Raw genomic sequence first — 12,967 nt, forward strand, 5'->3', positions numbered from 1 at the left:
ATCTTACCGGCTGCTATCTGAATAGACAATCGGACAATTTATTTATTTTTATTATTATTATGTTTTCTTCTTGGGCATCTATAACTATATCTATTGTTTTTATTTTTGTTGTTGTGTGATTTGGATTAATCCCCTCTACCACGGAACCCCACTAATCTACTGACAGAACGCAAGAGGTGGCTAACAACAGACCTCCATCCTATGCTAGCTTGCTACCGATGGCCTGGCTAGCTGTCTAAATCACCAACCAACCTCTCCACTCACCGACCCTTTTGATCACTCGACGAAGCATGCCTCTCCTTAATGTCAATATGTCTTGTCCATTGCTGTTCTGGTTAGTGTTTATTGGCTTATTTCACTGTAGAGCCTCTAGTCCCTGCTCACTATACCTTATCCAACCTATTAGTTCCACCACCCACACATGCAATGACATCTCCTGGTTTCAATGATGTTTCTAGAGACAATATCTCTCTCTTCATCACTCAATACCTAGGTTTACCTCCACTGTATTCACATCCTACCATACATTTGTCTGTACATTATACCTTGATGCTATTTTATCGCCCCCAGAAACCTCCTTTTTACTCTATGTTCCAGACGTTCTAGACGACCACCTCTCATAGCTTTTAGCCGTACCCTTATTCTACTCCTCCTATGTTCCTCTGGCGATGTAGAGGTGAATCCAGGCCCTGCAGTGCCTAGCTCCACTCCTATTCCCCAGGCGCTCTCTTTTGATGACTTCTGTGACCGTAATAGCCTTGGTTTCATGCATGTTAACATTAGAAGCCTCCTCCCTAAGTTTGTTCTATTCACTGCTTTAGCATACTCAGCCAACCCGGATGTTCTAGCTGTGTCTGAATCCTGGCTTAGGAAGACCACCAAAAATTCAGAAATTTTAATTCCAAACTACAACATTTTCAGACAAGATAGAACTGCCAAAGGGGGCGGTGTTGCAATCTACTGCAAAGATAGCCTGCAGAGTTCTGTCCTACTATCCAGGTCTGTACCCAAACAATTTGAACTTCTACTTTTAAAAATCCACCTCTCTAAAAACAAGTCTCTCACCGTTGCCACCTGCTATAGACCACCCTCTGCCCCCAGCTGTGCTCTGGACACCATATGTGAACTGATTGCCCCCCATCTATCTTCAGAGTTCGTGCTGCTAGGTGACCTAAACTGGAACATGCTTAACACCCCAGCCATCCTACAATCTAAACTTGATGCCCTCAATCTCACACAAATTATCAATGAACCTACCAGGTACCTCCCAAAGCCTTAAACACGGGCACCCTCATAGATATCATCCTAACCAACTTCCCCTCTAAATACACCTCTGCTGTCTTCAACCAAGATCTCAGCGATCACTGCCTCATTGCCTGCATCCGTAATGGGTCAGCGGTCAAGCGACCTCCACTCATCACTGTAAAACGCTCCTGAAACACTTCTGCGAGCAGGCCTTTCTAATCGACCTGGCCGGGGTATCCTGGAAGGATATTGATCTCATCCCGTCAGTAGAGGATGCCTGGATATTTTTAAAAATGCCTTCCTAACCATCTTAAATAAACATGCCCCATTCAAGAAATTTAGAACCAGGAACAGATATAGCCCTTGGTTCTCCCCAGACCCTGACTGCCCTTAACCAACACAAAAACATCCTATGGCGTTCTGCATTAGCATCGAACAGCCCCCGTGATATGCAGCTGTTCAGGGAAGCTAGAAACCATTATACACAGGCAGTTAGAAAAGCCAAGGCTAGCTTTTTCAAGCAGAAATTTGCTTCCTGCAACACTAACTCAAAAAGTTCTGGGACACTGTAAAGTCCATGGAGAATAAGAACACCTCCTCCCAGCTGCCCACTGCACTGAAGATAGGAAACACTGTCACCAATGATAAATCCACCATAATTGAGAATTTCAATAAGCATTTTTCTACGGCTGGCCATGCTTTCCACCTGGCTACTCCTACCCCGGACAACAGCACTGCACCCCCAACAGCAACTCGCCCAAGCCTTCCCCATTTCTCCTTCTCCCAAATCCATTCAGCTGATGTTCTGAAAGAGCTGCAAAATCTGGACCCCTACAAATCAGCCGGGCTAGACAATCTGGACCCTTTCTTTCTAAAATTATCTGCCGAAATTGTTGCCACCCCTATTACTAGCCTGTTCAACCTCTCTTTCGTGTCGTCTGAGATTCCCAAAGATTGGAAAGCAGCTGCGGTCATCCCCCTCTTCAAAGGGGGACACTCTTGACCCAAACTGCTACAGACCTATATCTATCCTACCGTGCCTTTCTAAGGTCTTGAAAGCCAAGTCAACAAACAGATTACCGACCATTTCGAATCTCACCATACCTTCTCTGCTATGCAATCTGGTTTCAGAGCTGGTCATGGGTGCACCTCAGCCACGCTCAAGGTCCTAAACGATATCTTAACCGCCATCGATAAGAAACATTACTGTGCAGCCGTATTCATTGATCTGGCCAAGGCTTTCGACTCTGTCAATCACCACATCCTCATCGGCAGACTCGACAGCCTTGGTTTCTCAAATAATTGCCTCGCCTGGTTCACCAACTACTTCTCTGATAGAGTTCAGTGTGTCAAATCGGAGGGTCTGCTGTCCGGACCTCTGGCAGTCTCTATGGGGGTGCCACAGGGTTCAATTCTTGGACCGACTCTCTTCTCTGTATACATCAATGAGGTCGCTCTTGCTGCTGGTGAATCCCTGATCCACCTCTACGCAGACGACACCATTCTGTATACTTCCGGCCCTTCTTTGGACACTGTGTTAACAACCCTCAGGCAAGCTTCAATGCCATACAACTCTCCTTCCGTGGCCTCCAATTGCTCTTAAATACAAGTAAAACTAAATGCATGCTCTTCAACCGATCGCTACCTGCACCTACCAGCCTGTCCAACATCACTACTCTGGACGGCTCTGACTTAGAATACGTGGACAACTACAAATACTTAGGTGTCTGGTTAGACTGTAAACTCTCCTTCCAGACCCATATCAAACATCTCCAATCCAAAGTTAAATCTAGAATTGGCTTCCTATTTCGCAACAAAGCATCCTTCACTCATGCTGCCAAACATACCCTTGTAAAACTGACCATCCTACCAGTCCTCGACTTTGGCGATGTCATTTACAAAATAGCCTCCAATACCCTACTCAACAAATTGGATGCAGTCTATCACAGTGCAATCCGTTTTATCACCAAAGCCCCATATACTACCCACCATTGCGACCTGTACGCTCTCGTTGGCTGGCCCTCGCTTCATACTCGTCGCCAAACCCACTGGCTCCATGTCATCTACAAGACCCTGCTAGGTAAAGTCCCCCTTATCTCAGCTCGCTGGTCACCATAGCATCTCCCACCTGTAGCACACGCTCCAGCAGGTATATCTCTCTAGTCACCCCAAAACCAATTCTTTCTTTGGCCGCCTCTCCTTCCAGTTCTCTGCTGCCAATGACTGGAACAACTACAAAAATCTCTGAAACTGGAAACACTTATCTCCTCACTAGCTTTAAGCACCAACTGTCAGAGCAGCTCACAGATTACTGCACCTGTACATAGCCCACCTATAATTTAGCCCAAACAACTACCTCTTTCCCAACTGTATTTAATTTTTATTTATTTATTTATTTTGCTCCTTTGCACCCCATTATTTTTATTTCTACTTTGCACATTCTTCGACGCATAGCTCTCGACCTTCATCTCTCCCGAGCCCGTACGGGAGTTGTAGCGATGAGACAAGACAGTAACTACTAACAACTGGATACTATGAAATTGCAGAGAAAAAGGGGGTTAAAAAAAAAGTTTGGACACATCTACTCATTCAAGGCTTTTCTTTATTTTTACTATTTTCTACGTTGTAGAATAATAGTGAATACATCAAAACTATGAAATACTATGGAATCATGTAGTAACCAAAAAAGTGTTAAACAAATCAAAATATATTTTATATTTGAGATTCTTCAAAGATTCTTCGCCCCTTTGACTTGATGACTGCTTTGCACACACTTGGCATTCTTTCAACCATGAGTTTGAGCCAATCAGTTGTGTTGTGACAAGGTAGGGGTGGTATACAGAAGATAGCCCTATTTGGTAAAAGACCAAGTCCATATTATGGCAAGAACAGCTCAAATAAGCAAAGAGAAATGACAGTCCATCAGTACTTTACGGCATGAAGGTCAGTCAATACGGAACATTTCAAGAACTTTGAAAGTTTCTTCAAGTGCAGTCGCAAAACCTATCAAGCGCTATGATGAAACTGGTTGTTCTAGGATTGTCATGAGGACAGCCACAGGAAAGGAAGACCCAGAGTTACCTCTGCTGCAGAGGGTAAGTTCATTAGTGTTACCAGCCTCAGAAATTGCTGTCCAAATAAATGCTTCACAGAGCTCAAGTAACAGACACATCTCAACATCAACTGTTCAGAAGAGACTGCGTGAATCAGGCCTTTGTGATCGAATTGCTGCAAAGAAACCACTAGTAAAGGACATAAATATTAAGAAGAGACTTGCTTGGGCCAATAAACACGAGCAATGGACATTAGATTGGTGGAAATCTGTCCTTTGGTCTGATGAGTCAAAATGTGAGATTTTTTATTCCAACCGCCTTGTCTTTGTGAGACGCAGAGTAGGTGAACGGATTATCTCCACACCGTGAAGCATGGAGGAGGATGTGATGGTGTGGGGGGTGCTTTGCTGGTGACACTGTGATTTATTTAGAATTCAAAGCACACTTAACCAGCCTGGCTACCACAGTATTCTGCGGTGATACCTCATCCCATCTGGTTTGAGCTTAGTGGAACTATCATTTGTTTTTCAACAGGACAAGGACCCAACACACCTCCAGGATGTGTAAGGTCTATTTGACCAAGAAGGAGAGTGATGGAGTGCTGCATCAGATGACCTGGACTCCACAATCACCCGACCTCAACCCAACTGAGATGGTTTGGGATGATTTGGATGGCAGAGTGAAGGAAAAGCAGCCAACAAGTGCTCAGCATATGTGGGAACTCCTTCAAGAATGTTGGAAAAGCATTCCAGGTGAAGCTGGTTGAGAGAATGTCAAGATTGTGCAAAGCTGTCATCAAGGAAAATGGAGGCTTCTTTGAAGAATCTCAAATATAAATTATATTTTGATTTGTTTAACACTTTTTTGGTTACTATATAATTCCATGTGTTATTTCATAGTTTTGATGTCTTCACTATTATTCTACAATGTAGAAAATGGTAAAAAATCTAGAAAAACCCTTGAATGAGTAGGTGTTTCCAAACTTGTGACTGGCACTGTATGTAAAATACTGTCATGAAGAGTTTCATTTTACACTGGGAAACATACAAATAAGGTAGAATAGAACGTATGTTGGTTCAGCAATATGCCCAAATATTGAGCAAATGCACAATCCTATTGCAGTTGGTTGCCTTACAATTGTACATTGTATCAACTTTAATGCTGTTTTGTTGAGCAAACTCACAATCCTATTGCAGCTGGTTGCCTTACGTACATTGAATAAATAAATACAATTCCGGTGCACATGATAGCACTCTTTTTCAGCCCAGGGGCCCTTTCTATGATGCCTTCCCAAAAGGCCAGACTGTTTGGGTTAAGAGATGCTGTCTCACGCGACTCAGACCCCACCCCCCTGCCTTCCCGTCTAAATCCATGTGGAGGCATGCTATGGCTGGGTGAGGAGAGAGAGGGATGAGGAAAAGTCTGGACAACGTGAAAACAATTGAAGTGGTTGACCATGGGAACATCCTCATTCCTAGGACGACAGACTCAGGGCTACACTGGGAACTAATGGGAACCATCTATTTGACAACAAAGGATGTCTTCTAGAGGGACTCAAACAGTGTATTTTCAGTTAAAAAAAAGACTATAACAGACTACGTAGCTCTTTCCCCCGGAAACATCAAAAGTTACAGATATAACTTCTCTACGGGTAAGCAGTGCCTGTCATTCTTTCAGTGAGTACAACAGCGACTGGCCGATCGGACCTTAACCTCTGTTACCATAAGCAAAGTCCTGGTTGTCTAATAAAGCTCAGTCCATCCCTAAGGGAGCGGTTGTGGTTAAAGCACAGAGTGAGAGCCAACACACATATAAATGTAGCAACAGCACCGTGACTCATCTGCTATGCAGCCACATTGAATTATCCAATGACGGGACCTATTAAAATGTTGTTACTTTGATTGAGCAACGTGTGCGCTGTGCAGGCGTGCAGTAGGGAGAGATGATCAGGGATGACATCTCATACTTCATTCCCAAGAGTGGTTAGAAGATTGATGGAATCAGTGAGCTCCGTGAGCTTGTTTACTCCGCTAAAATGATCATGGAAGAAGATGTGGTTTTGATTTTAATCATCTGAATAACTTCTTGTGGAGTTGATGGAACAAACAAGAAAATAGAAAACGCATTGTTTTTTTTGGTTTGTGTTATCCTTTACCAGATCTAATGTTTATATTCTCTGACATTAATTTCACATTTCCACAAACTTCAAAGTGTTTCCTTTCAAATGGTATCAAGAATATGCATGTCCTTGCTTCAGGTCCTGAGCTACAGGCAGTTAGATTTGGGTATGTCATTTTAGGCGAACATTGAAAAAAGGGTCCCATCCTTAACAGTAGAGAGAGAGAGGTCTGGGTAAAGGTCAACTGAGGCATTGTGGACATGTTCTAAGGAAATGGACATCTCCTCTTTCCTGCTAAAACCATAAGCCTGCCAAAACCCCTAACCCTAAAGCAAACAGAGAGAATAAATGTTACAAAAACAACTTGTCGACTTGTGTTGATGAGTAAAGCAGAAAAGAACATGTAGTAAAAGAAACCAACATGGCTGTCTCCGTGACAGACACAACAGTGTATCTATCCACTCACCTGAGCAGATCTCTCCTTTGAAGCGCAGGCAGTTGAAGTCGTCACACTCGCAGTACTTGCCCCACACTTTTCCAAAGCCACTAGTGTGGCAGGAGCACTGGCCACACACACAGTTGCCCCTCCCACTGCAGATGGCGTCTTCAGCTTTGGGGCTGCAGTTGCCCTGGTCTGAGGGCCTGTAGTCCCCGTCGGCACACTCACAGCGGTCTCCCAGGCGCCCCGGGTGACACTGGCACACACCACACTCGTAGGTCCCATTTCCCTGGTTACAGAGAGGGCTCTCGGGCTGGGCTGTGGCCTCACAGTCACACCCGCAGGCGAAGTGGACCGTAACCTCCAGGGCGTCCTTGAAGCCCACAGGTTTAATGGTGAAGGTACGGTTCTTCTCCTTAGGGCAGCCGTGTAACCTGGCCTCCACACTGAACGACACCTGGGGGGAAAGGTGTGTGTGTGATACAGCAGGTTACATTTGAACTGTGCAGTAAGAACAGACCATTAATTCCTATACCTAAGCTCTGACACTAGGCCACCATTTATCATTCAGATGGTGAGTGGTACAGGTACTGACTGTGTCTCCGATCTTAAGTCCGGAGCAGGACTTGAGTCCCTGGATGAGCTCTCCGTTGAGACAGGTGGCATTGAAGGACAGAGCCAGCTCCTCTGGAACACCCAGCAACTCCAGCTCCACCTTGGAACGGATCCTCTACTCCACAGGTCAAGGGTCAATGCGCAGAGGTCAGAGGACAGAATGAACACAATCACAAACATTCAGAAAACCTCTACACTTAGTCTCTGTGGAAATGGATACAGTGTGTATATACAGTGTTCTATCTGTCACACATTGGCTCGTGGGAAGTCAGATAGACTGTTTGAGAAATAAAGGGGAACTGAACTCACTCCTTTAGCCTCGCTTTTCTACATCCTCATTAAGAAATGCTAGAAGCAATGAGAGTTTGAAGTGGGAGCTGTATGTTTGCTAATGTTGTGCGTTCTCTTTGAAATCTCTCAAACAGCCAATGTACGAAACTAATGACTTCACAACCGCATGACGCAGCATGACGAGCTCAAAGCAGTTCCTGCTTTCTAGAGGATCAGTGTTTTTTTCTATGACAGTTGTGTTCATGATGTTAACGTTAGCTCCTGTTCTTTCAACATTAACATTGGCTACGATGTCTATGCTCTGTTGTCTCATGGGTAAACATGTCCGAGGCACTGCATGTTAATGGCTAGTCCTGTTGTCTGTGAATGGCCGGGCTGTATGTTAATGGCTAGTCCTGTTGTCTGTAAATGGCCGGGCTGTATGTTAATGGCTAGTCCTGTTGTCTGTAAATGGCCGGGCTGTATGTTAATGGCTAGTCCTGTTGTCTGTGAATGGCCGGGCTGTATGTTAATGGCTAGTCCTGTTGTCTGTGAATGGCCGGGCTGTATGTTAATGGCTAGTCCTGTTGTCTGTAAATGGCCGGGCTGTATGTTAATAGCTAGTCCTGTTGTCTGTAAATGGCCGGGCTGTATGTTAATAGCTAGTCCTGTTGTCTGTGAATGGCCGGGCTGTATGTTAATGGCTAGTCCTGTTGTCTGTAAATGGCCGGGCTGTATGTTAATGGCTAGTCCTGTTGTCTGTAAATGGCCGGGCTGTATGTTAATGGCTAGTCCTGTTGTCTGTAAATGGCCGGGCTGTATGTTAATGGCTAGTCCTGTTGTCTGTAAATGGCCGGGCTGTATGTTAATGGCTAGTCCTGTTGTCTGTAAATGGCCGGGCTGTATGTTAATGGCTAGTCCTGTTGTCTGTAAATGGCCGGGCTGTATGTTAATGGCTAGTCCTGTTGTCTGTAAATGGCCGGGCTGTATGTTAATGGCTAGTCCTGTTGTCTGTAAATGGCCGGGCTGTATGTTAATGGCTAGTCCTGTTGTCTGTAAATGGCCGGGCTGTATGTTAATGGTTAGTCCTGTTGTCTGTAAATGGCCGGGCTGTATGTTAATGGCTAGTCCTGTTGTCTGTAAATGGCCGGGCTGTATGTTAATGGTTAGTCCTGTTGTCTGTAAATGGCCGGGCTGTATGTTAATGGCTAGTCCTGTTGTCTGTAAATGGCCGGGCTGTATGTTGATTCTGCTGCTATGACTGGATAGAGTGCCCTCGGTGCAGCTGTTTCTCAGTGCAAGACAATTCTCCCTAGGTGTTACCAACTCATGTTAATGCTAAAGTAGGCATGACTGGGCATGATACAAATCAAAACCCAACTCTCATATATACGGCTCTCTCTTACCTCGTAAGCATCCAGGATGAGTTGGATCACATTCCCAGAGTCATCCGACAGCGTTCCAACTGTGGTGCCAGGGATCAGCTGGCTGTAGTTCTGAGGAAAGAGGGTCCAAGGGGACATAAGAGGTAAGGTACCATATCCCTCTACACCTAGCAACCACGGTGACCCTGATAACAGTCAGGTGTACTCACCTGGTAGAGGGGCACCACATTGTTGGTCACGGCAAAAATTAGGTTGATGTTGTTCTCAGACATCTTCTCTGTGATCAGAGCCAGAGAGGGGTAGTCCTGAAGGAGGAGACCGTCATTATCATTACGTTTCTCTTGTGATAACAGACGAATAGAACTCCGACACAAACTCCCTGACACACACCACTCACCAGGGTTGACGACTTGTCATAGTTGTTGTCTCTGTCGATGTGACACTGTCCATCATTGGGCTGCACTAGACCAGCCAGCCGGCCGTCCAGGGCTATGTGTGTCGTAGCGTCGGTAGTGAACACCAACAGGTGGGAGGCATCCCCACGCCAGCCTATCTTGTCCTAGTGACAGATGGAGGGAGAGAAGAGGGAAAGAAGAGGAGAGGGGAGAAACGGTATGTATTCAACTTTGTGTGCTGTTTCTAAACCACTGATTGTGTGTGTGTGCCTGTATGTCTCTAGGTGTGTGCGTACATGCGTGTGTGTGTGTGTGTGTGTATCACCTTGCACACCACTGCCTGTATGACTGCGTCGAAGCCTCCCTCTGGAGAGTCTCTGTTACGAGACACCTGCTGCTTCGCCACCTCCTCGGTGAAGCGCTCCACCTGCTTGGTCAGAGACAGCACGTGCTTGTAGCCAAACTGAGGCAGGCACCGCGTCTGGATCCTACACATCACACCCCGTGCCATGCCGAAAACAGGCAAATTGACAAAAAGGTGGAGAAAGAAATACATTGCTGTTAGACACAATTTGACAGCTATTAACAAAGCCAAATCCTCAGGGAATTTGAGCTTCAACACAGAATATCAACCTTTTCAAATCTTCCCCTCTGCAAAATCTCATCCTCCTCTCCCTCCCTCCTCCTCCACCTCTCTGTACACTCCACCCCCCACTCACCCATGGCAAGGGTTACTGACGGCTTCCTCAGGGAAGGTGTACATATATGGGGACAGGGGCTTGTCCACAAAGGCCCCAAAGCCCATACGCAGGTTGCTGGTGGTGCGGCCCATGGCTGCAGCCAGCTGGTTGCCCAGGGAGCGCAGGCGGGCCAAGTCGTCCTTCATGGAGTAGGAGAGGTCCATCAGATAGTACAGGTCAACTGGGTAGTCCTCCACCTGCTTCACTGTCACTGTGAAACGCCTGGCATCATCTGAGGAGAGAGCGAGAGGGAGATTATGTTACAATTCCTCTGTTCAATGTACTTTAAAACGAGTTGTGAACCCTGTGTACAGTATGTGGGTGGTTGCATGTAAGCCTATGCTGTGTTAGAGTACCTGGTCTCAGAGTGAGGCGGAGTTTCTGGGGTCTGATCTGGGTGACGTCGTCAGCCGCCCCCGACGCCTTGTCACTGAGGGGCGTGTCTTTCTGCACGCTGAGGGTACTGAAGGGGAACTCTAGCTCCTCCTTCGTACAACCCCCATCCAACAGGTTCTGCTTCAGATCACAACGGGACACACTGGAGCCCCCTTGGCCAAACTCCTGAACCCAGGAAAACAACAACACACATTGGTAAGAGCAACACTTCCCAATGAGACAACCAGTAAAGGGACAGTGATCGATTTAAAAAGAGCATCTAAATGCAATACAATGGAAGGGGGGGGCTCAGTGGATGAATACAGTATTTGGACAGTGACATGTTTTTATGGCGTTTTGGCTCTGTACTCCAGAACTATGGACTTGAAATGATGCAATGACTATGATGTTATGATGTTAAAGTGCTTTCATTTGAGGTTATGTTCACCCATATAGAGTGAACCGTTTAGAAATGACAGCACTTTTTTGTACATAGTCCCCCCAGAGGATATACTCACTTCCTTAAAGCACCAAGCACAGCTAGGGTGGATAGCCAAACACTGTCTGCAGGTGCTCACCCCTCGAGATGTGCAGATGTTTGAGCCTGAAGTACACACCAACATAAACATGAGTGAATAGGTAGGGGGTCCAGCCGTGGGAATCAAATAAGCCATATATGGACACTTGAAAGGAATCGTATAGCCTATTTGCTGTATGGACACTTGAAAGGAATCATATAGCCTATTTGCTGTATGGACACTTGAAAGGAATCATATAGCCTATTTGCTGTATGGACACTTGAAAGGAATCGTATAGCCTATTTGCTGTATGGACACTTGAAAGGAATCGTATAGCCTATTTGCTGTATGGACACTTGAAAGGAATCATATAGCCTATTTGCTGTATGGACACTTGAAAGGAATCATATAGCCTATTTGCTGTATGGACACTTGAAAGGAATCATATAGCCTATTTGCTGTATGGACACTTGAAAGGAATCATATAGCCTATTTGCTGTATGGACACTTGAAAGGAATCATATAGCCTATTTGCTGTATGGACACTTGAAAGGAATCATATAGCCTATTTGCTGTATGGACACTTTTAGATTGATTCTTTATTAGCTTTGAGTGTTTCTGACAATGTTATTCCACTTGCAGTCTTGCCAAGTAATTGTCTCTCATGACCGTTTCTCCACACTGACTTTGCATTTAAACTACAATTTTTCTTCTTTTCTCACTACTTTAGTCGTTAGTTGGGCCACAGACGGTTTCCGTTTCTCTACCACACACTCTCTTTTCTCTCTCGGCTGGTCCCTCCTCCTCTGCTTCCTCTCCGGCCCGTGCTCTACTTCTCTCCTCCCCTGTTTACACCATACTGCTTGCTACCCAAGCTTGTCCTGTCACGCACATTGTTCTGTAAAACAGCTGTTATGCAGGCAATTCGATGCTAGAGGAAGAGGCACACACTGCAGGAATTTCCATCAAAGTATGACGCTAAAACGTGTCATGTTGACGCTGCTCAATAAGTCGCGGATGTGACACATTATGTCTTGCAACAGTTGGTTAAAACCTGATTGCAGTCATATCAATTGAAAATGCTATTTCATACCATTTTTTTCAAGGAGATGTGTACGCTTTGTCTATTAGACGTATTGAGGTTTAATTATGTGTTAGATGTCTTTTATTAATATTATAATTATTATTATAATTATTATTATTATGATTAGGCTATTCGCTATTGTGCATGTTGAAGTGATTGCTTGTCTACATAGAACTGTTACTATAAAAACAGGAGGCCAAAACAAATACTATGTGAAATGCAAAGGTGTGGCCTGTACAAATATGAGCGCACTCTGGCACAACGTTTCGCGAATTAGCGCTCCCTTTTAAGGACTCAACATGCCCAATGTTCCATTCCAGTAGCGCAAAACAGTGCCATACAGTTTATTGTTTTAACAAATAAAATCGTCAAAAACTATAGTTTTGTGAGTTTTCCTGGAACTTAAGACGTATTACTTATTAAAAACATAACATAAAAACGATATAACAAAATATAATATTCAGCCGGCATACGCACCCTAGAATAGAACACGTCTTATATAATGGCAGAGGATTTTTTTTAACATAAAAATTATAGGATGACAAAGAAAATACTTACCAAGAACTTCAGAAGAAGCTAATAATAAACCAGAAAATATCCATAGTCGGTCAAAAAAAGTTCCCATGTTGGAGAGACGGGTTAGGACTGACTGCTCGACTTTCTCTGCCTGCTCCACCTCTGTAGTAGTATTAGTAGCCTGCTCTCAAACCAGTGGACCACCAATTAGAA

General features: G+C 44.9%; 1 protein-coding gene across 1 annotated transcript in view; it reads right to left on the reverse strand.

Annotated features, from left to right (window-relative positions):
• LOC112258603 (integrin beta-3) overlaps positions 1-12,967 on the reverse strand; it is a 23,169-nt gene extending 10,202 nt beyond the window's left edge. Inside the window, exons 1-10 of the mRNA XM_024433082.2 lie at positions 12,797-12,967; positions 11,155-11,240; positions 10,618-10,822; positions 10,241-10,493; positions 9,847-10,009; positions 9,524-9,685; positions 9,336-9,431; positions 9,148-9,237; positions 7,452-7,586; positions 6,884-7,313 (exon numbers count right to left, since the gene is read on the reverse strand). Coding sequence (XP_024288850.1) covers positions 6,884-7,313; positions 7,452-7,586; positions 9,148-9,237; positions 9,336-9,431; positions 9,524-9,685; positions 9,847-10,009; positions 10,241-10,493; positions 10,618-10,822; positions 11,155-11,240; positions 12,797-12,863 — 1,687 coding nt within the window. The 5' untranslated portion in view covers positions 12,864-12,967. The remainder of the gene's footprint in view (positions 1-6,883; positions 7,314-7,451; positions 7,587-9,147; positions 9,238-9,335; positions 9,432-9,523; positions 9,686-9,846; positions 10,010-10,240; positions 10,494-10,617; positions 10,823-11,154; positions 11,241-12,796) is intronic.

This window comes from Oncorhynchus tshawytscha, linkage group LG09 (genome assembly GCF_018296145.1).
Source record: "Oncorhynchus tshawytscha isolate Ot180627B linkage group LG09, Otsh_v2.0, whole genome shotgun sequence".
In the NCBI taxonomy this organism is placed as follows: domain Eukaryota; kingdom Metazoa; phylum Chordata; class Actinopteri; order Salmoniformes; family Salmonidae; genus Oncorhynchus; species Oncorhynchus tshawytscha.